Source organism: Drosophila teissieri, chromosome 3L, assembly GCF_016746235.2.
Source record: "Drosophila teissieri strain GT53w chromosome 3L, Prin_Dtei_1.1, whole genome shotgun sequence".
In the NCBI taxonomy this organism is placed as follows: domain Eukaryota; kingdom Metazoa; phylum Arthropoda; class Insecta; order Diptera; family Drosophilidae; genus Drosophila; species Drosophila teissieri.
In genome coordinates, this window is record NC_053031.1 from 15413013 (window position 1) to 15434575 (window position 21563).

At 40.6% G+C, this 21563-nt stretch overlaps 5 protein-coding genes across 5 annotated transcripts in view; 2 read left to right on the forward strand and 3 right to left on the reverse strand.

Moving 5' to 3' along the window:
* The window catches only part of LOC122618230 (nuclear hormone receptor FTZ-F1), a 42575-nt gene extending 32590 nt beyond the window's left edge, over positions 1-9985 (forward strand). The window contains exons 4-10 of the mRNA XM_043794500.1: positions 4673-4890; positions 5030-5400; positions 5871-5927; positions 5992-6190; positions 7069-7327; positions 7394-7494; positions 7603-9985. Coding sequence (XP_043650435.1) covers positions 4673-4890; positions 5030-5400; positions 5871-5927; positions 5992-6190; positions 7069-7327; positions 7394-7494; positions 7603-7752 — 1355 coding nt within the window. The 3' untranslated portion in view covers positions 7753-9985. The remainder of the gene's footprint in view (positions 1-4672; positions 4891-5029; positions 5401-5870; positions 5928-5991; positions 6191-7068; positions 7328-7393; positions 7495-7602) is intronic.
* Positions 9986-10043: 58 nt separating this feature from the next.
* Positions 10044-11958, reverse strand: LOC122618232 (ubiquitin-like-conjugating enzyme ATG3). Its single transcript, XM_043794502.1, has 4 exons — positions 11771-11958; positions 11158-11293; positions 10900-11090; positions 10044-10747 (listed from the first exon to the last, which is right to left on the reverse strand). The coding sequence occupies exons 1-4, from the start codon at positions 11840-11842 to the stop codon at positions 10154-10156; spliced, it is 993 nt and encodes a 330-aa protein (XP_043650437.1). The 5' UTR covers positions 11843-11958; the 3' UTR covers positions 10044-10153.
* A 338-nt stretch (positions 11959-12296) lies between these two features.
* On the forward strand, positions 12297-14060 carry LOC122618231 (nuclear fragile X mental retardation-interacting protein 1). Its single transcript, XM_043794501.1, has 3 exons — positions 12297-12546; positions 12603-12883; positions 12941-14060. The coding sequence occupies exons 1-3, from the start codon at positions 12355-12357 to the stop codon at positions 14016-14018; spliced, it is 1551 nt and encodes a 516-aa protein (XP_043650436.1). The 5' UTR covers positions 12297-12354; the 3' UTR covers positions 14019-14060.
* On the reverse strand, positions 14047-14814 carry LOC122618233 (mediator of RNA polymerase II transcription subunit 11). Its single transcript, XM_043794503.1, has 2 exons — positions 14697-14814; positions 14047-14640 (listed from the first exon to the last, which is right to left on the reverse strand). The coding sequence occupies exons 1-2, from the start codon at positions 14767-14769 to the stop codon at positions 14186-14188; spliced, it is 528 nt and encodes a 175-aa protein (XP_043650438.1). The 5' UTR covers positions 14770-14814; the 3' UTR covers positions 14047-14185.
* A 226-nt stretch (positions 14815-15040) lies between these two features.
* On the reverse strand, positions 15041-16177 carry LOC122618066 (protein terminus). The gene has a single exon (XM_043794199.1). It carries the CDS (start codon positions 16175-16177, stop codon positions 15041-15043), a length of 1137 nt encoding a protein of 378 aa, XP_043650134.1.
* Positions 16178-21563: the final 5386 nt, after the last annotated feature.

Below are 21563 nucleotides of genomic sequence, written 5' to 3' on the forward strand. Positions count from 1 at the left end.
ACTCTGCCAGCGGCGCTGCTGCGAGAGAGCCGGGAGAGGAGAGCGGGCAGGGGCGGGCAGAGCAGAGCGCGGAGCAAAAACAAAGCTCAAAACCAAAACACAAACACAAAAAAGCGGCAAACCGAAAAGAGAGACTTGGAGCTCTCTCGCATTTTTACAGGGCGCACTCCAAATAAGGAACTTGAACTATATCTGCTTTTTCAAATCTATCAATATTAAATCAAAGAATTAACGAATGATTCCGGAAATTGTCTGAATTCCTAATGATTCTCCCATAATAATAAGTAATTAATCAGAATGAAAAGCATGTTAAGGAACTCCATTTCAACTTCTTTTGTTTTCAAATAAAATATTACAAAAGAAATCAAATTCCACGTTTTTTCTATAATGTAAGGAATTAAGCCGATATGTACTTTACTTCTACGTGATTGCGTTGCTCTCTTTTCAAAAATTGTTTGCATTTTGTAATGGATTTTTCCTGACTGACTGCTTTTGTGGACTGCTTTCAAACTAGCACGAGCAATTTTTGTTTTGCGTTTCGGTTTTCCTTTTTGTTTGTTACTTGTTGTGTTGTTTGTGGGGCAGCGTCAAACAAACTGTGGAAATTATTAAGCAAAGTGTGAAAAGCGTGAAAATTGTGATTGCCGGACGCCGAAATTGCTTTTGGGTGGAGTTTTCGAGCCTTAGATAAATTGTTATATATTCATAAATAAATGCCAGAAAGTTTGTATCAGGTTAAAGTTTGTATTATAGTTTTATTGTCATAATGCAGTTAGCTAACATTTTTAAAAATTAAAATTGCACTATTATTTTTTAACAAAAAACTAAATTATTTTATTTTTTTTATCAAATATAGAATTTTGTTGTTTTTTTTTATATTTTTACTGCATGCAAATTCAATTTATCATGTTGCACTAATTTCCAAAGGGATTGGCTTACTTCCGCTTACTCAAATTTTCCTTTTGGCTCTGGCTGAAAACACATGACCAACAAATATTGTCCATCAAATTTACGATTGCTCGAATAAAATTCGTTTTTCATTTGAGTTTTATTTGTTGTCGTGTGTCTCCGGTCACCCACACAACGAAACCACTTGAGTCAGCGGGGGCAGCGCAGTCGGCAGCGACGGCGGCGGCGACTGAGGCCGCAAAAACAACGTGTGTGCAATATGCTCACTCATACGTATATCAATGTATCGCCATCTCAGTTCCGCCTTCGTGTACTTGGCCCATAGTGCCATCTCTTGCGCTCATGACCTAGATTCCACTGTGCGCTGGTATGTGTGCACGTGATACGACAAAATGTTTGCCTCTCTCGCCGTTTTTCTGCGTGTAAGTGTGTAATCAATGCAACATGTTGTGTGCGGTGCGCTTACGTACGTGTGTGTGTGTGCGAGTGAATTTTATTTTTAATACTCACTGAATTATTACGAACATTTTCGCTTCGTTGTCGTTGTAGTCGTCGTTTCTCGTCGTTTGCCTCTTTTCGTTCCGTTCCGTTCCGTCTCGTTCCGTCCTTCCGTTTGCCTCTGATGAAATCTCTTTCGTCAGCGCCGGCTCCCTCCCCCCTACTCTCCCACCGACTATATCTCCCAGTCAGGCTTTGGCTTTGGTCTTTATAATTGCGGCAATTTTTAGCCGCTTTTGGATTTTGTGACTTGAGTGTTTTTATTTATTTCAGGGCGCTGTAAAGACCAGCGAGACTTGCGGCTTAGCTGGCCAACATGACTCACATGGCTCGAATGCCATATGTTTTTGTTACGGAGGTAGGGTCAGTAGGGATTTCTCTGCCGTTGTCGAGTTTAATTGGGAGTTTTGCTTCATTTTGTTGCCATGTGGAATTACTTTTGGGTAACAACAAATTGTTTGTTATAATCGCAGGGACTATTTATTTACGGAAATGCTAATCTATTATGGTTAAAGATTAGAATTAGGTACTCTATTAGGGACTATCGGCTCGTTCTACTCATTATATGAGTTTTTAAAGAATAAGAGGCGTATACTTAATATTGTGTATACGCCATGTCCTATGCAGTACTACAGGCATGTCTAGTCTTCTTTGAGCTGCGCAAGTTTTTATTATTATTTTTTTTATTAAAATATATATGGCTCGTTGTTTTCTTAATCGGTTTAGAACTATTGAGCTTTATTTAAAATCAAAGCTTCAAGTTATGAAAAGTTGACAATATTTATTGTTCACTGGCCTTTATTCTTAAATGTTCTGTCTTTGCCAAAGCCATGAAAATAGCTTTTCCAACAAATTAAACAATCGAATTAAACTCCTTGATACATACTTTATTTACTTTCATATTAGATAATCCTACGCTGCGTATACACAATATTTGTAACAATTCCCAAAAATCGATTAACTATTTGTAACTGCACAACAAATTGTTGCAGTGGAATAGTTAGCCATTCAATTTAAATAAACTTTGGCCCCACATCCGCTAGGCCGAAAAGTAAACCACAAAATAACGTATACGCACCACTGGTGCCGAATTAGTGTTTACCAAATTGCATATGCTGCTATCAGCTTAACAAATAATGGCAATACTCTCAAACGCCTACAAAAGCGGCAAGTGACAGGCCTCGTATTGATTTTCCCGTTGTGTGAGAAATTTTCCCAAAAAGACGAAAAGAGTGAATAAAAAAAAGGAAGGGCTGAAAGGTGGGAATAACTTTCAACAAACAATTTTGTCGCATACAAATTGAACCACTTAACCCCACTCGAAAAAACTTCCATCAAAGAGGTGAAAATCTAAATGAAAGCCGAAATTGAAAGTGAAAAAATGTCGCTGGGAAATTATGTAAGAGTCAGCTAAAGAAGATAGTAAATGGATCAACAAACTAGTCGGAAAATAAAATGGGAAGGGAGCGATTTGATGAACTCCATAAATTCCCTATCGATTGGCGATTAGCGATTTGTATTTCTCGTATTTATTTTACCTTGCTCAACATAAATAGACTTGATACTGAGCCGGAAAAAGGAAAAGGCCATAAAATAGCGGCTGTAAGTCGCCCACAAATACAAACAACTTTCCCAAACACACACTAGAGAGCGATGAGATTGTGAGAGTGTGAGAGAGTGAGTTTTTCTTTTTGGGAGAGTTGGCAGGCAACAACAATGGCCGTGTTGTCCCAGTTTTCACACACACTGTCCTTGACCTACTCCACTCGACAGCAACAACAAAGTTGTCTAATGCGGAAAGCCTCTCAGTCTTTGACGCTCCCTCGCTCTCTTTCGGGTTCGCAGGTGTGCCTGCATGTGAGTGTGTGTGTGTTTGTCTGCAGGGAGAGAAATGTCGTAATAGAAAGCTCTTTCGCGTTGCCAAGCCAAAACATAATCAAAAGAGAGAGCCGCAACTGCGGCGTTTGAGAGCAGAAGTTGCAGAGTCCCTCTCTCTCTCTCTTTCTCTCTCTAACGCACACAAACTTATTCAAATGCATATGTATGTTGATTATTTGTAAACAATACGCTTGACCTAAATTACAGTTACTTGTTCGCCGCACTAAAACTGCATATATCAATGCTGGTGTTCGTGTTCGTGTGCATGTGCTTGTATTTTAATTTTTCCCCTTGCCTTTGGACCTGAGATGTATATTTCATAGCGGCCACCTGCCGCCCATTGCCACCCACTTGCGCGCTTTTTTTTGTTTTTCTGTTTTTGTGCTACGGGTGTGCGAAAACAACCCCCGACAATTGCATCTTGTAATCAACATGGCGCTAGCTGCAATCGCAATCTGTTTTTGGCTTAAGCCGCCACCCTCGCAATTCTCACTTACACGCAGAGAAAATATCTGAGCTAGCATCACAATATTTGGATTTGAATACCATTTTGGTTGTATTTTTATTCATATTTTTATAAACACGATTTACATGTACTAAAATATTTATCTTGTCGGTTAACGGTAGGAGATTAACTTTTCACTTCACCAAATGAATACCAAATTCTTCTTTTTCCCCTTTGATTTCCATGAAGTTGATATTGCAACGATTTTGTTCTCTGCACACTCTACGCTCATTTTTCGTGCTGCGCCATAAGAAGCGCATTTTTATTGCGTTTCATTTAGCGTGTTCTCCACACACAAACGCACGTAAATACACAGATGTGCGTTGTACAGTTTTTGTTTTACTACCGTTGTACAACGCGGCGTATGCGCAATATGTGTATGTAGCCATATTTTCCATGTGCGTGCCCATATGTGCGTATGCATGTGCACCCTGCACTTGATGGTGTGCGTTTGCCCGCTCGTTGTTTCTGCGAAGTGTGTTGTTATGATTTGGCTTTTAATGAGGAGCATGTATGGTATGAAACGAATAGGATGCTTTCCCCACGTTGCAATTTTGCCAGTCCGAATTGTGGGTCAGTTAAGTGGGAGATGTTGAAAGAGTTCAAATTTCTATGGAAGCATACAAATTTCTAGTCACCACATTGGGTGCTTCATTAATTTGTTCAACATTTCTTTGTATTCTGCAGTTCTTAGCTCCGTATGATTTTCAGGCAGATTTCCGTAGACAACAAATCAATCTTTTTGTAGCCTTTTCAGAGATATAGGGATTTTATTTGGAAATGGAAAACAGAAGTAACGATTTGGTGCTCTATTAATACTTTTAACAATAATCATTTTCTGTTGCTAAACTTCACACTCATTTGCAAATGCATTTCTTGCAGCTGTTCGAGCGGATAGAATGCGTGGTGGACGCAACAAATTCGGACCCATGTACAAACGGGATCGCGCGCGGAAGTTGCAAGTGATGCGGCAGCGGCAGTTGGCGCTGCAAGCGCTGCGCAACTCGATGGGTCCGGACATCAAGCCAACGCCGATCTCGCCGGGCTACCAGCAAGCATATCCAAATATGAACATTAAGCAGGAAATTCAAATACCTCAGGTGAGATATGCAATCGGGATTGTTTTCTTTATATTACTTTTAACTGCTTTGATTGCTTTCATCGGTGGTCAGTGCAGTAGCATATTACAATGACGTTAACGTTCTATAGTAATTAAGGAATTTCTGTTCATATCTTCAGGTATCCTCACTCACCCAATCTCCGGACTCGTCGCCCAGCCCCATTGCGATTGCGTTGGGACAGGTGAACGCGAGCACGGGCGGTGTAATAGCCACGCCCATGAGCGCAGGCACAGGCGGCAGTGGGGGCGGAGGTCTGAACGGACCGAGTTCCGTGGGCAATGGCAATAGCAGCAACGGCAGCAGCAACGGCAACAACAACAGCAGCACGGGCAACGGAGCGTCCGGAGGAGGAGGTGGCAATAATGCGGGCGGCGGAGGAGGAGGAAACAATTCCACCGATGGCCTGCATCGCAACGGCGGCAATGGCAACAGCAGTTGCCACGAGGCTGGAATAGGATCTCTGCAGAACACGGCCGACTCGAAATTGTGGTATTTAGCCCAAGAGCCAGAACAAAACTCAAAGAATATCCGAACTCAAAACAAATTAAACGACAAACGAACTGCAACAAACATTCAAAAGATACTTTCGTTACATTACCCCATTTGTGGAAAAGGATTCAACTTGATCATGCAGCAAATGTGGAAAAGGGCAGTCTGGTCAATTAATTATCAATATAATGCATTTTGTTAGGCAAAAGGTTTAAAGACATTTAAGGATTTCCTCGTAAAAACAAGAGTATCTAAATTTTAACATGTATTTTTATCAGATAGTAGCTTTGGATTCGAAGTTTAATTATCTATCTGATAATCATACGATTATATTATTGATCTCTAATTGAGGTTTTAATTAAACTGCCCTTTTACGTATTGCTTAGTTATCACTTGATGAGCTCTCCAATCAGAAGTCATCTGAACTATAATTTTAACAACTCTTTCTATATCTTCCGTTTACCAAAAAGCTTCGATTCTGGCACACATCCATCGAGCACAGCCGACGCGCTAAACGAGCCATTAAGGTGGGTTTTCCAGGCGTGAATTGAAGTGTATTGAGGTATATTAATCACATTAATATTCATGCAGAGTCTCACCGATGATTCGTGAATTTGTGCAATCGATTGACGATCGGGAATGGCAGACGCAACTGTTTGCCCTGCTGCAGAAGCAAACCTACAACCAGGTGGAAGTGGATCTCTTCGAGCTGATGTGCAAAGTGCTCGACCAGAATTTGTTCTCGCAAGTGGACTGGGCACGGAACACTGTCTTCTTCAAGGATCTGAAGGTATGGAGCACTTTAAAGCATGGGGGTTGCCTCAACACCCCGAGTATCCTCACATCGAGTAAATCAGAAAACAGAAATCACAGCAAACACAGACAGCAGCAACATGGTTCAAAGCCAAAAACCAGTTTTCAAACTAGGGGCCAAGTCTGCGGCATGTTATGTAAACCACCGACAACTGAAAGCGACGTCGACAGCGACGCCGACAGAATCTGCATTGAATTTCGATTTCATTTGGCGTCTGACCTACTTAGCCAGCAAAGCTGAACCAGTCAGTCAGTCAGCCAAGCAGCAGCGTCTCTCGCTCAATGACGCAACTGATGTGCTCACCCATACCACACCACAGTCCATCAAGAGCGGAGAAACTGAAACTGAGACTGAGACGGAGACATAGAGACCCGAAGAAACCGAGAGAATCCCCAAGAGAAAGAGACGGCGTGTTGTAATACCAGACCATCCAAAACTAGGCCTAACTTATCTCCATACCATATCATCACTCAAAATGTATCTATTGACTTTAAGCGTGCGGTTGCTGCTTCAAATAACACAGACTTTGATCACTCTATTTAAAAAACTTTTGAAAAAGAAGTATTGGGTCAAAAGTAAAAACAGAAAAGGTTTATTAGTTTAAATGAAATTAGCTAATATTATTAGTACTACTAGAACAAAAAATTTTACTAATATTTGTTTTTTTTTTTAAACTTTTAAGTGAAAACTGTAACTCGTTGATTGAGATTTTAAAGGTTATGAGCTTAGTATAAATACTAATTAAAACGGCTTTTAAACCTCTTTTATGCATAGTGGCAACCGCGCCTGTTATGATTAAGTCCCTTTTTATTTCAAATGTATTAATAACATTTCTTTAATATTCTTTAACTTAGGTTGACGACCAAATGAAGCTGCTGCAGCATTCCTGGTCGGACATGCTTGTTCTGGATCACCTGCATCACCGACTCCATAACGGCCTGCCCGACGAGACGCAACTCAACAATGGTCAGGTCTTTAATCTGATGAGCCTGGGCTTGCTGGGTGTGCCACAGCTGGGCGATTACTTCAACGAGCTGCAGAACAAGCTGCGAGATCTGAAATTCGATATGGGCGACTATGTCTGCATGAAATTCCTAATCCTGTTGAATCCAAGTAAGGCCGTATAAGGTTCTTTGCGCAGATTGACAACCTTCCTAAACTCTTAAATATTTTTCTTAGGTGTACGGGGTATTGTCAACCGGAAGACCGTCTCCGAGGGACATGATAATGTGCAAGCCGCTTTGCTGGACTACACTCTCACCTGCTATCCGTCAGTCAATGTGAGTAAAGGATTCAGTTTTAATATGTATATGTACCATTACCTTTCGAAAGCATTTGTAAGTTCCGTGCTAACAACTCTAAAACACATTTCTTTCGGCCAATTACAGGACAAATTCAGAGGGCTAGTTAACATCTTACCGGAAATCCATGCCATGGCCGCTCGCGGCGAGGATCACCTGTACACCAAGCACTGTGCCGGCAGTGCGCCCACCCAAACGCTGCTCATGGAGATGCTGCACGCCAAGCGCAAGGGGTAGAGGCCGGGAGAACGTGACACGGAATACTTAATCATTTATGAAATGTAAATAACAAGGCGGGGCGTCCCTCAAGGCAAGGAGTCCCGGGAGTCCCGGGATATGGAAGGCGAACGAAGGATACAGAATTCCGTATTATGAATATGGGAATGCATCATCACTACTACCACCAACACCACCAACTATCACACCTATACACACACATGCACACATTTGTTGATTCAATGTTAATTATTATTACGTTTACGGTTAGGTCTAGTTTACGTTTAACTAATTAATTAATTTGTCTTAAATTAATTCGTGTTTTATTTGTAGTCCCTGATAAAGCAATTTTAAAACACTTGAACCTAAACGAGAATATGTAGATGTATGGATTTAAATTTTAATACGGCAAGGAGAAACACACTTTTTTAGGCATTACAAAAAAAAAGCATGAGAAATTTTATTTTTATATACCTATATGAATACGATACTTATGGATACAAATCTATATATATTTTTATGTAAATTGGCGTACTTTTAAGCGTCCTACATATTTTTAATTAGAATTTGGTTATACTATAGTTTTCAAATTAATATCGTTCCCACTTGTAGATCGATTCTTGTATTTTTTTGCGCCAAGTGTCTTGCATAGTATTTGCGTCTAATCTAATGGCAACAAAAAAAAATTGGAAAATCCATACAAAGAAAATGAAAACAAAGCAAATTTAGGTGTTCATGGTATGAATGTATGTGTATATTATAATTGTAATTTCATCTAAGTGTAAGAAAACAATGCAAACAACTACCTACAACAAGATAATGAAGAGCAAGAAATTATATAAATTAATAAAGATCGTGTTAAAAACTATATAGAAAATATATACTTACATGTATATTTAAATTTAGCAGCAAGTTTCAACTATTTGTAAATTTCAACCAAGATGTAATTGTTTCAATGTCAGCAACCAGAAAGTGTAAAGCTTATATTTAAAATACAAAATATATTTTGTGCAAGAAAGGCGATAAATCTGTTAAAGGGTAAAATCCAATTAAAAACATTTTAAAAAGCTGTATAACACTTTAAAACTAAAAGTAAAAAATGTTTAGTCATGAATTTGGGCAATGAGACGGAAAAGAAATCGAATTAAAGAAACACTTGAATATTGTAAAAATCAAAAATCGGAATAAACAAACCAAATAAACTATTTTTAATGAATATCTATTAATGGGTAAACTTTCAATTCAAATATTAAGTTACCTGGCAAAGGATTTAAAAATTGTTGAATTTGTTAATGTAATGACCCGAAATGTTCTCGGAATTTCCAAATTTGCGACTAATTTGGTTCGGATCTTATCATTGCCTCAATTCGCGCCTAGGCATTGCGCTTAAACAAAACGTACCTTATAAAATTAAACAAGTTTAAACTCCAAATTCAGTAAACAGACACAAACTACCACACATTTCAAATTACAAATTTCAAGGCAGCGTGTATAAAAACAACACAAATGTTTAATGCGGTGTATAAAATCAGAGCAGAAAGATTCACGAAAATAATAGAAATTTCAGGCAGACGCAAGATTATTAGGGGGCAAAGAATAGAAAAACGAAAGCACGATGACATCTATATAGGTTTGCCTAGGTATATATTATATATTTAGGTCACTAGTTGGTATGTCTAACTTCTATATGTATTATAAAATGTAAAAAAGTACAGAAAATATGGGTAAATAATGTAAAAGTTGGCAATGAGAGTTGGCTAGATAGTGGATCAGTTATATTTAAAGATTATAAGTAAAGGGCAAAATTGTTGACGTCTAACGTAACGCTGGCGGCATGTTGTTGAAAACACGTTAAAAGAAGGGAAAAGATGAAGGGATCGATATACACATACAAATATATAAATGTTTATTCAGGTATGAATGGCGTTAGGTATGTTTATTGTAATATTGATTACGATGTGAACCTGTTATTGCAAATGAAAAGTGATTTTAACTATTAAGAAAATCTATATATATACTATAAACCCATAAAAAGTAAAAAACGATCTAACAGTTATACATTAAATGATTAATATAAATGCAAGCAACACACACATTTTAAGTTTGAAAAACTGTTAAAAACGCAAAAAAAATCATTTAACTAGAAACAAAACTACCTAAAACTACAATGCATATTTGATCAATTGATTTAATATGCTTTATTATTATGTTAACATACAATTTCATCTCAGAGATGTTTCAAACATGCAACCAACCAACAACAACAAAAGCAAAGTGAAATAAAAAGTAATTATAAAAACGAATCACAGGTCTTTAATGCGTAAGCTGTTGGCCCAAATCTTTATTCAATTATTAGTTCACAAACTTGCGTTTAATGAGTTATGTATATCAATTGCGTCAATATTGAAAAGCATGGCGGGTCTTAAGACATATTGAAGTTTTGCGTAAAATCGTACTCGATGGTTGGTATGACGGTCTGAACGAATTTCAGGAATATGATCAAGTATAAATGCACTCCCAGCTGACCGCCGCCCTCCTCTACCGTCTGTATAATCTTCTTCATAATGTCCGCATGCCGACATGGATGCACCGAGGCCATATTGGGACCTGGAAGATGCGGATGTGATTCCATGGTGACGGTTTTCTTAGCGTGATCCTGCGAGACATCCTCGTACATCTGTTCCACCGTCAGTGGCTTGCGCTGCTCATCATACCCCACCACCCAGAGTCGAGGCGTCTGATAGTACTTGTCATAGCTGATGTGCAGGTCGTAGGTGCGTGTGTGGAGCACTGAGTCACCGCTGGCCTCCGCGTCGCCCGATGCGGCTGCCACTGGGCTTGCCTTTGCTTCCGCCTCCGGTTTGCGTGTGGTGGTGGCAACGGCCGGATCGACCAGCTCCAGCATGCCGCTCTCCTCGAAATCGTCCATGTCAATAGCCTCGTCGTCGTCCTCATCTTCGGCCTCGGCCCCAGCGCCCGGCGCTGATTTGTCGCTATCTGGAGTGTGCATTTCTTCCTGAAAGGGAGTACATGATTATTAATTTACGAATAGATGCTGCAAACTAACTGAGTTAACTTAAGGATCTTAACCTATTAAGTCAGAACCACAGATCTATTTTCTTAAACGTGTATCACAGATGTTAGTGAAAAAGTTTAACCCGCATTCACCTTTGTCTCCTCCATTGTCAGTTCGCAGATCTTGTCCTCCAGCTGGGTTGTGCCATCGTCGTTCAGCTGATGCGTCTCCACCCAACCGCCGTCACCGGACTCCTCCTCCACCAGCGTCTCCTCGCCGACGTACTCCATCTGCTTGCAGCGGCGATAGCACGGAACATTGCGCGTTATCAGGAATTGCTTATCTAAGTAGGGGCAAATGATTTTAATGAGTCAATTGGCTAGTTATCAATTGCAAATCGCAGCACTTACCCTTTGGTAGGTAGGGTTTCGTCTTCGTCTCATCGCCAGCGGCCCACTGCCAAGTTGGGCAGTGATGCACCAGGTGATCACCGGCGGCCACAAATTCCTCTGGTGTGAGAACACCTGTCTCACGGAACTTCGACTCCTGCAAAAAGGAATACGTTATTTGTATAACTCATTACTGGGGGGGGGTTTCCCCTTTAAAATAGATTTTTAAATATAAATGCATCAACGACTAGAACGTTTTATTGAGAGTATATGTATTTATTATTGATAGGTTATCAGTATATGTATCAGAAACCTCTTAATCTTGGTTTAATTTACATTATTAAAGACCGTTTATGAAAAAGGACACAAAAATGGGCAGAGAATTCTGGGACGCCCCTTTCTTCTTGCTAGGAGAAAGTGTAGCGGTGGATCCCGATTTATAGCACCCCGGGGGCCGTTAAAAGAAGTCACGGAAAATGGGAAACGGGAAAATGGAATCAGCATTTGAGCGAGGAAACCCATTATCTATTCGGGTTTTCTTTGTCATTCATATGTACACCCTCGTTTCATACGTATTGAAATAGACATTTCCTCGCTTTGATAGTCAGTTTTCCGTTTACTTGGCACTTTTTACCTTCAGCACGGGCGTCAGATACTCGGCCACGTTGAGAGCTGTGCCCTTTACGGTATTGAGGACACTCTGCATTTCGTCGGCCGCTGAGTATTCGCACTAATCTAAACGCTTAAACTTAATAAATACAATTAAGATGGCTCTCTCAATTGACTTGCACTGCCCAGTTAATTGTTTTTGTCTTGCTCGTCGCGACAACAACAGTGCGGTGCGGTCACACTAGTCTATCGATGTGGGCGGGCATATCGATAGGTTGCGTGAAGAACAACGGTATTTTTTTTAAATAAATATGAAATAAGAATAATAAATAATGTTCTTTATATAAATAATAATAATAAAAATGAGATAATAAATATTGTTAAAAAAAACTGCAGAAAAAATTAATTTATTTTTAATTCCAAACTTTAACACAGGCCTCTTAATATAGCAGCAAATATTCCACATGTAAAATGTTTAAACAAAATTAAATATTCTTATAAGAAACATATTACCTTTCAGTATTTAGTAATTATTTTATTATATTCGACAGCTTCGGTCACACTGCGCCGATTCGCGCACATTGTTTTCAACATTTGTATTGCGACAAAATGGACGAAAAGGTTCTGCCGAAGTTTGTATTGCCGTCTCCACAGTTCGGCAAGCCCAATGTATCCAGCACGTCCAATCACCTCTACCTTACCCCCAGTGGGATGACCCTGCTGCCGCGCTCCAAGCAACCGCCGCCCATGTACGGCGCACGAGGATCAACAGTGCCAGCCAAATATCTGCACCAGGAACAAGTGAGTCTGCCATATTCCGTGATTGTTTCTTAAACATAACTAAATTCCGTACACAGAGCAGCACAGTCAGCGTGCCAGCATCCCCACCTATTTACGACTCCCCTCCGCGACCGGAGTTTTGTCACACATGTGGCATGGAGCTTGCTAACTCCCAGGACATGAAGCGCCACCTGGAGCAACACGAGTTCTGCCCTGCGGATGACTGCGACTTTGCTGCGCTCCACAACATTCTGGAACGTCACATAGAAGCCAAACACATCACGGGAACCTACGTCAAGGTGAAGAAAGTTTGGACCGAGGAAGAATTGGCCGCTTGGAAGGCAGAGCGAAGGAAAAAGTCAGTTTATTTGTAGCAATTTCTTAAGTTCTTTACAATAAGCTGTTCCAATTGTAGATTTCCCACTGCGGCGAATGTTGAGATGGCTAGATTGGCCAAGGAACAGCGGATTAAACGCGGGGAGCGCCTTGAGGCTTCCAAGTCCCGCTTCGGTAACCGGGAAGATCGCCAAAGGACGCGACACCAAGCAGATCACAAAGAACGTTTCGATCAAAAAAACAAGAAAAAGAGAGGTGCCAAAGGCAAAGCCAACGAAAAGAAAAAATGCGTAGGAAGTGCAAACAAATCTAATGATAAAGCAAACGAAGCTTCAAAGCAGAAAGAAACCGATGAAGATAAAAAAGATGAGGAAGTATCCTTATTGGGAAACGCAAAATTTTGTGGAACTGGACAAATGCCGGACTACCAGCACTTAAAGGGAAAAGTTCGAAAGCAGGATAATGCTTTGTCTAGCTTTCTTGGAATGTATGGTTCAGATAGTGACGAAGGAAGTGAAACAGAGAGTGAAGACCAGGATACAGGAGACTGCAGTAAGGAAGTTACAGCACAAGTAGACAACTCCATAAGTATGCCAACTGAAACCACAGAAGAGGCTCCAGTCATTGATGACGCAAGTGCTGAGGCTTCAAATACACCTATCTCAGTAGAGAATCCTCAACTCTGTGAAGACGAACCACCAACACCAACGTTGGAAATGACATCTTCAGAAGAAGTGGCGCCAGAAGCAAAAAGCATTACACGAATAATTCCATCTACCCCGGAGCCTGCCAAGGAAGGCGGCTCCTCTGACGAAGCACCAGACGAAGAGCCGTTCCAGCGAGTAACCGAAACTATAACAGAGTCAATTACAGCCAAAACCGAACCAGTGGAGCCCAAGCCACAATCTGCACCCAAAAGAGCTGCTCCAAAGCGAATTTATGGCTTGAACTTCAAGCGAGCTCGCAAACAAACCCCGAACACCATGTTGTCGAAACTATTGGAATCGGATATACGTCATGAACGAAATGTGCTGCTGCAGTGCGTGCGATACGTTTGCGAGAAGAATTTCTTTGGCATTGGTCAGTCTAAATCAAATCAAGAACCTTTGGATACCACTTGTGATAAATCCGTTGATTTAACACCGGATGCTTTATAACTTTACCTCTTAAGATAGGCAAATAAAGTACAAATAGTAGTATGGAAATGTATTTCTTAAAAGGACTGTCTCTTATGTTTCGATTCACGCAATTGGTTGACAAAATGTGCTCAAGTGCAATTCGCTCGAAAAACTATAAAACCCTTACCCTTAAAGATAGCCCCAGATTAGTTGGTGGACATTGAGGAGTCTCCGCCCATGGCATGATCTGCCCCGCTGGCGTTTCCTCCTCCCTGTTGTTGTTGCTGCTGTTGTGCCGCTTGTTGCATCTGTTGTTGTTGCTGCTGCTGCTGTTGTTGTTGCTGCTGTTGCTGGGCGGCGGCATGTTCCTGCTGGCGCTTCAGTTGCTGACGGGCAGCATGCGAGTGCTTGGCCTTGGTTTCCTCCAGTTCCCGCACCCTGGATCTAGCATGCTGAATGCGATGCCAGGCCATTTGGAGCACTTTGGCGGAGGCGTACCCGGAACCCTCGTGCGGCTGACCCGTGGACACCTGGGTCAAGTAGTTGATCTGCTCGGAAAGCTTCGATTCCACGCTGGACAGACTCTTGAGGAACTGCTGCGACTGGGTTTCGGCATTTTTCTGGGATGACTTTTCCTTGCCCAACTCCTGCAAGGCTTGTCCTGGAAAGAGCGTACATTATTACCCACTTTTTGGTGACTAACTAGTCCCATCCCACCTGCACTCTGCATGCACAGGATTATCTCCTTCTCGATCTCGTCCAGCGCGTGTATTTTGTCCAGAGGATTCATTGCTTTTCGTGTTTTTGATATAAACAAATCCAAATCAGCCGGATAATAGAGTGACCAGAACTCGATAAGTAGGTTTCAAGACGAACATAAATATACCAAAATATTACGCCTCAAATATACTAAACATTTCAAAATATCAGTGGAAAAAATATTTTTAGAAATTGAACAAATTTCCCAAGAATTGAAATTAAGTAATCACACTTCAAAAAACATTTTACGTATTTTAAATAATTTATTAAGTTGTATATCGAATTGTATTCTAAAAATTACATTAAATGCTCTTGCCTGCCAATCCGACCCATTCATATTTGAAGTACTCTTTTGGCAGAGGCAAACAGTTCTCGTGCAACTCGATGGCGTCCTTGTCCATGTGCCACACCATAAAGTTCCTGCCACAGGCGATCTGCTTGTGGAGGGCAAGGTGCACCCGGTCCACAAAGTGGGATTGGCACTGGCGGCACTCGAACACCCGATCCTGGGTATCCACTCGCAGGAACTTTCTTATATTTTGGATCTCCAGCAAGCCCTGAATGTCACCAACCACGTCCGTTTGAATGATGAAGGTGGGCGTGTTTTCAACATCATCGCCACGGAGCAAATACGGCACCGCATATAGTTCCTTGGACGTTCTGCAGACCCGGAATGTGTACAGGTTTATTTTCAGCGTAGCCGGAATATGTTGACTTTTATCCTTGTTATTGATATAAGTTTCAGAAAGCTTTTCCAAATCCGTGGAATATGTATTACGTCCTTTTCCGTTGACTTCTGTGGCGTTTTTCACGCGGTATTGCAAAGGAAGTTTGCAGGGATTGCTTTTGGAGGAGACGCAAAATCTCTTGACCGTCACCTTCATCCTTCTGATGACACACGCCTCCAGTGGCACCCTTTGATGGAGCAGCACATAGTTGCTGATCTTCTCCAGCAGCATGGAGAATATCATGTCCACCGCCTCGCCAATATCCAAATGGTTTTCGATATTCAACGGACTGCTTTCGTAGTACATTCGCTCCTTCTTCACATCCACGTAGAATCCGACTGTGGCCTCCAGTTTTTCGGTACCATAACTTAAAAATCGCAGCAGTTGAGGGACTGCATCCATTCCAGCTTCCAGAAGAAAGTCGTTGGTCCTCGCTGCAATGCTTCCATCACACAGGATAAACTCCTCGATGGCCTGGTCCTCGATTCTATTAAGGATATCCTTTTCCTCGGCACCAATTTGTATGCAATGGCTTCTGTTGTTCTTGATGTCATTTCGCCAGTGGTGATGGTATGGTTCGCTGGCTGGCACTCTACTTTCACATGTGGTGCAATCCGCTCTCCTTGCCCCGTTGACAAAGAACTGATGGCGGAAAACTCGGTAGTTATCCTCGATGTCGAAGATATAGCGCGATTGTGTGCGACGGGCCATGTTTGAAAACTTTCTGATGCTGCGTGCTCCGATCCAGTGTCTTTATATAGAAGTTAAGATTTCGATGGCTCCTAGGTAGCAAGAATCTGCAGGTGTAGGTATACACATATCTGAACCAGCTGCTATTGATCAGGTAGATATCAGTTTGGCAGGTACAGTAGCTTTCGGGTTAGTCTCTCTCTTGCAAATCGAAAAATTGGAAATAACAAACTTAGTTTTATTACTTTGAAGGATTATAAATAGTATTTCACGGAGAGCTGCGGCTTTTCAGGTGCCAGATTTGTACGAAATTGAAGTGATTAGGTCTTTTTTGGTGTTAGACCATAATTGGGCTCTGCTTATAAGACCTATAAAAATTACAAAATTATATTTCCCTTCACAATTTAAAATGGCTCTTCAATCCCATTTATATTCCCATTATTAGCTGAGCACAGTTGCAAGCAAGGAGACATAATTTTACATTTCTCAGTTTTCTACTTTACATAACTAAAGTATTTGCACGAAAGGATGTGTAGTTAGAGGACAATTCTCATCAAGATTTTTTGGCAATAAGTACTAACACTTATTTTTAATTTCCATAAAGCCCAAGTTCCCATAAAGACCAAGTGTTTTGCCATAAAAGTCTATTTCTATAAACCTCGCCATCCTTGCGTTTCTATCGTATGGATAAAGGGATTTTTTTGATTATACGACCAAATGCTAACTGGTATGAAACTAATGTACGTAGAAAAAATGTAACTTATAAATATCTATAAAAGGCATGTAGAAAGGGCTAATGTTTTTAAGGACTAACAAGAAAAGAAAACTATAAATTGCAAAAATGTTGGTACTTGTACAGTTCTAGCAGGGAAATTAATAATATTATAGTATTGTATAATCTATTCAGTAATGCTACACTTATATTTGTATTTACATGACCTAACTCGAAGGGTAAATAAACATAAATCAAGATATAATATAAAGATCAAACTGATATGATAGCATCTGTAGCAAACATTTAAATATTATCACACAGAACATATATCTCTTAAATACTTTGTACCATTTAGTGTTAGCATAAAGGAGAATCACTGAAATCCCTTTTCCTCGGACCGGATCCTTTGCAACCGACTTTTTAACATCCTCCTTATGGTTTGAGGCGTTCCCCTGCAACTCGAGCGGGTTGTACGCTCTGCGGGTTGAAATCGAGCCCGGTTCGAGTCGTGTCCTGGAAAATGTGTTCCCAGGCCGGGTGGCCAAGGAAGTTCACTTGGGCGATGGAGCGTCACAGGCTTATTCCTGCGGTGGCCCGTTTGACTGCCGGCTGAAGGGTGATGGCTGTTGCTTTATGGCTTCTTTAGTAGTTGAAGCATATTTGAGGCGTTGCGTTTCGTTCGTCCTTCACACGCACACAGCCGTGCTGGCTTGGCCACATACATACATATGGCTACAATACTCGTATGTATATTATGCCCACATATTTCGTTCTTTTGTCGCTGGGAAACCTCACGTGTCCCTTCGCCATCGCAGCTTATGTGGGTAAACTACAAAAAATGAAAATAGAGTAAAAAAATGTGCATGAAAATAGAAACAAACAGAAACGCCGACAGTAAAAGTAACGGAAAAGTGCTGCCTGGCATCTTTTTACGTATTTCGGTTGTTGATTTTCCTATTTCACTCCTTGCCGCTGTCGTTGAGTTTTCCTCTTGGCCGTGGAATTATGAGCGCTCGTCTTTCCCCATTTTCGCATTTTCTGTTACTTTTCGGCTTCGCATTTTGTATCGTTATTTTTGTACTTTGGTGTCCTGGCATCCTGACGCCTGTTTTTCCAGCTATTTCGTTTGCTTTTATTTTCGCTCCCTTTGTTTTGGTCTGATTAAAAGTAAAGTTTTTCGCGGGTTTTCTCTGTACTGCTGAGGGTATTTCTGCTTTGACATTCTACATTTATGTTTTTATTTGCACCTTGGGGCGGTTTCTTAAAGTGGATTAGAAGATACACTCCAGGCGCCTGCAGAAGCCAAGCCTTTTATCGCATCTTCAGGCTTAGCTCTGCATTAGCAATATCACGTTGAATCAGTTTTAATCAAAGAGGTATTTATATTTTATCACATGCCATGAGAACCCAAATAGTTTGTATGTCGAAAGTTAAAAATGTCAGAATCTTTGCCCCTTGTATTTATCTAATGTTTTAGTTTGGAATTTACATTTTCATGCTTTAAAATTTGAACACGATTGACCTTCTAACCCATGTCACATCAATCAATGTGTTTAATTATGCATCAACTTTTTATTAGTTCTATTTGAACGCAAACAGTTTTCGTTTGAGCTGACCCGTTTAAGTTGACTCTTCATGTATCAACCATCAATTACTGAATAATTGATGGATATTAATAGCTTTTGGATGAAAAACTATACGAGTGCAACGACGAAAATGTTTCAATTTATTTTTCCACTTTCCCACAAACAGATATACGCAAAAGGCTGAATAAATAAGAAGTCAAAGGCCACAGGTCAAGTTGGTTGCTTTTCGGCTTATTCGCTCTTATGTTCGAGCACACGTTCTCGTGCAAGGACTTTTCCTTTTTGGGCTCAGCCTCTGCTTCTGCTTTTCCTTTTGCTTTTGCCATTTGCCTTATCCTTGCTCTTACCTGGTAATTAACACTTTGTGAAGCTCATAAATCTTTAAACATTGATTTTTAATGGTGGCATTTTAACGCTTCGTCGAGCAGGGGAATCAGCATGTCCTGGCCACCCAGGACACGTGCAAAACGTATACAGGCAAATGGAGGGGGGCCGAATACCCGTGGGAAAAATTAATAAATTATTGGGGCTGGGTGGGTACAGAGTACACGTGACTGGTTGTTTTTCCTTCGGTTCTTTTCGTTGCCGAATGTTTTAAAGTGTGCTCAATGGGTTTCCATGGCAGGTGATTCCATTGCTTGTCGAGCTATATTTATAATAAATATATACAATTTATGTAATAATATTTGATTTTATTATCTTTAGCCTATGATAGTTGTTGTTTACAAAGCATATAAAGTTGAAGGACCTAACAGGATGTTGGTACCAATCATTACAGTGCATTTGGGCAAAAGATTGAAAATGTGCTGACACTGAGTAGTATTCTGTTTTATTTTAGTACCACTAAACGAAACATATTGCATATGTAAAACTGCGTTTTTTGCACTTTTTGGTGTATTATTGGTTTTGAATGGAATCACATTTACATGGAAAGTAGAAAATCAGTTTATAGTTATGCTGCCGAATACAACATTTCCAGCATTCAGTTTGTGCGGGGTATTAAACGATAAATGCACTTGAACTTGTGTTTGCATTTCGAGCTCTTAGCAATTTCTCTTTGAAGCTTTTTGCATTAAGCGTGTATTTAGTGCAGTTTCGACACAAGCAAGCCGGAAAAAAGGATGCCCGACCAGCAAAGTCCGCTCAGAATTTGTATATGAAGACACAAGCGCACAAATAAATGTTGTTCCTCGCATTGTGTGTGCTCCAGTGTGTTGGGTGTGTGTTGAGTGTGTGTGTCAACGAATTATGTCCTGCAGATGTCAGTGCAATACAAGCGGGAAACATGACAATTCCGCCTGCGACCGCCCACCAGAAAGTCCAACAGCAGTAGTTTGTGATGCGCTGCGAAGTATCCATAAGTATTCATGCATTTATGCGGGCGGGGTGCCACTCCCCATTACCGCCCACTAGCGCCCACTTTCACCCACTTTCGCCCACTCCGCACACGACCCACTTCTTGGGAGAAAGCTCATGTGTGTCTGTTTCTTTTCTCGTTCAAACCTCTACAGCTGACAGGGATGGCAATTTGCAGTTTTTGTGCCATTTGAGCTGGTTTGGCTTAATAGTTTTGCTTAAAATATGCAACCAGCTGTATCCATGCACTTATATATTAATAGAGCTTTGTGTTTAAACTCAATAAAAACGATCCTAAATTTAATAATTAAAATATAAGTATAAAATAATCAAAGGCAGATGGAGAATGTGCTAAGGCTGAAGAAACTTAATATTAATTTCAAAGATTTAGGGGATTGCCATCACTGGCTGGATTTTGGATGTTGTGGGTGTGGTCGATTGTGTTCCATTTGTCAACAGCAGCGTGGGAGGCGGTGGGTGGTGGTGGAGCAGGACGTGGACTTGGATGTGGAACTCAAACTGGGAGGTTGGGAATTCACTGGACGTGGCAGGCAAAAGGCCAGAGGAGAAAAGACGCTTCTGTGCGGATTCTGCTCCTGATTATGGCACATCAGCAGCTTTATTATTATGCAAATACATACAAAATATAAATTATGTTAATGCCAAGTGTACACACCACACACCCAAACACACCATACACACGCAGGACACACAGCTTTGTCCAGAGAATGCAGCTTCTCCGCTCAACGGCCTGCAAAGCCGTCAACTTTGCTCCGCAAAGAGTCCTCTTTTCGCCCCCCGGAATCCCCGCTCAAAAATCCCTGGCTCGTGTGAAAGTTTTGTTGTTTCTGTCCGGCGAAGAGCTCTTGGAAGCATACGGCTTTGCTAGATGAGGCTTTCGCAGGATTTTGCCAAAGAACAATCTCAGATCAAGTGGCGTGTCGGCGGCGATGAGTTTTCCAACTTCAGTGCGGTTGCAAGTGCCACAAGTCTTGAGTCTTAAGTCAGCTCTTGAAAGTATGTGCATCGAATGAATTTCATCGTAAATTGTCCAAATTATGTTAGCTTTAATCATTAAAATAATTCTGGAATACATGCATAGCTTTAATACTCAAAATTCTGAAATATATGCGTAGCTTTAATCATCAAAATACCTATAAAATATACATGCTTTAATTTATTCGTTCTATACGTGTGATTAAATGCAACTTTACTTTAAAATCCTTAATTGTGGCTTCCTGTTTTTATGTAATTACATACTTTCACTTGCAAAATTGCAAGCTTTCCTTTTCAAAGCAAATTCATGTGACAATGGTGCAAGGAAATGCATTCAATTAAATATTACCTGCTCAGCGTTCTTAGTATAGAATTAAAATGCAATGCATTTAAACTTCAATTTATCCTATTCACTTATTTGAAGAGGGAAATTATTTGCTATTATAATTGCTTATCTGTGCATTAAGATTTGCAATTCCATTACATTAATTACATAATTGAAATGGCAAACGTCATACTTTCACCCTTACTACATTCCATTATTTTGCACCATAATTCCCCGATTGTACAGAAGCTCTTCAATCAAAGAGATTGAGAAACATTGCGGCTGTTCGGGGCTGAATATTGCGCCTGTTGTCATGTGAGCCAAGTGAAATTGCTTCCCATAGCTCGTATCCTTTCAAACACTTGGCAAACGCAATCAATCTTCGGCGATAAAGGCATACAGCAAAAGGCGAATGTAATAATTTAAGCG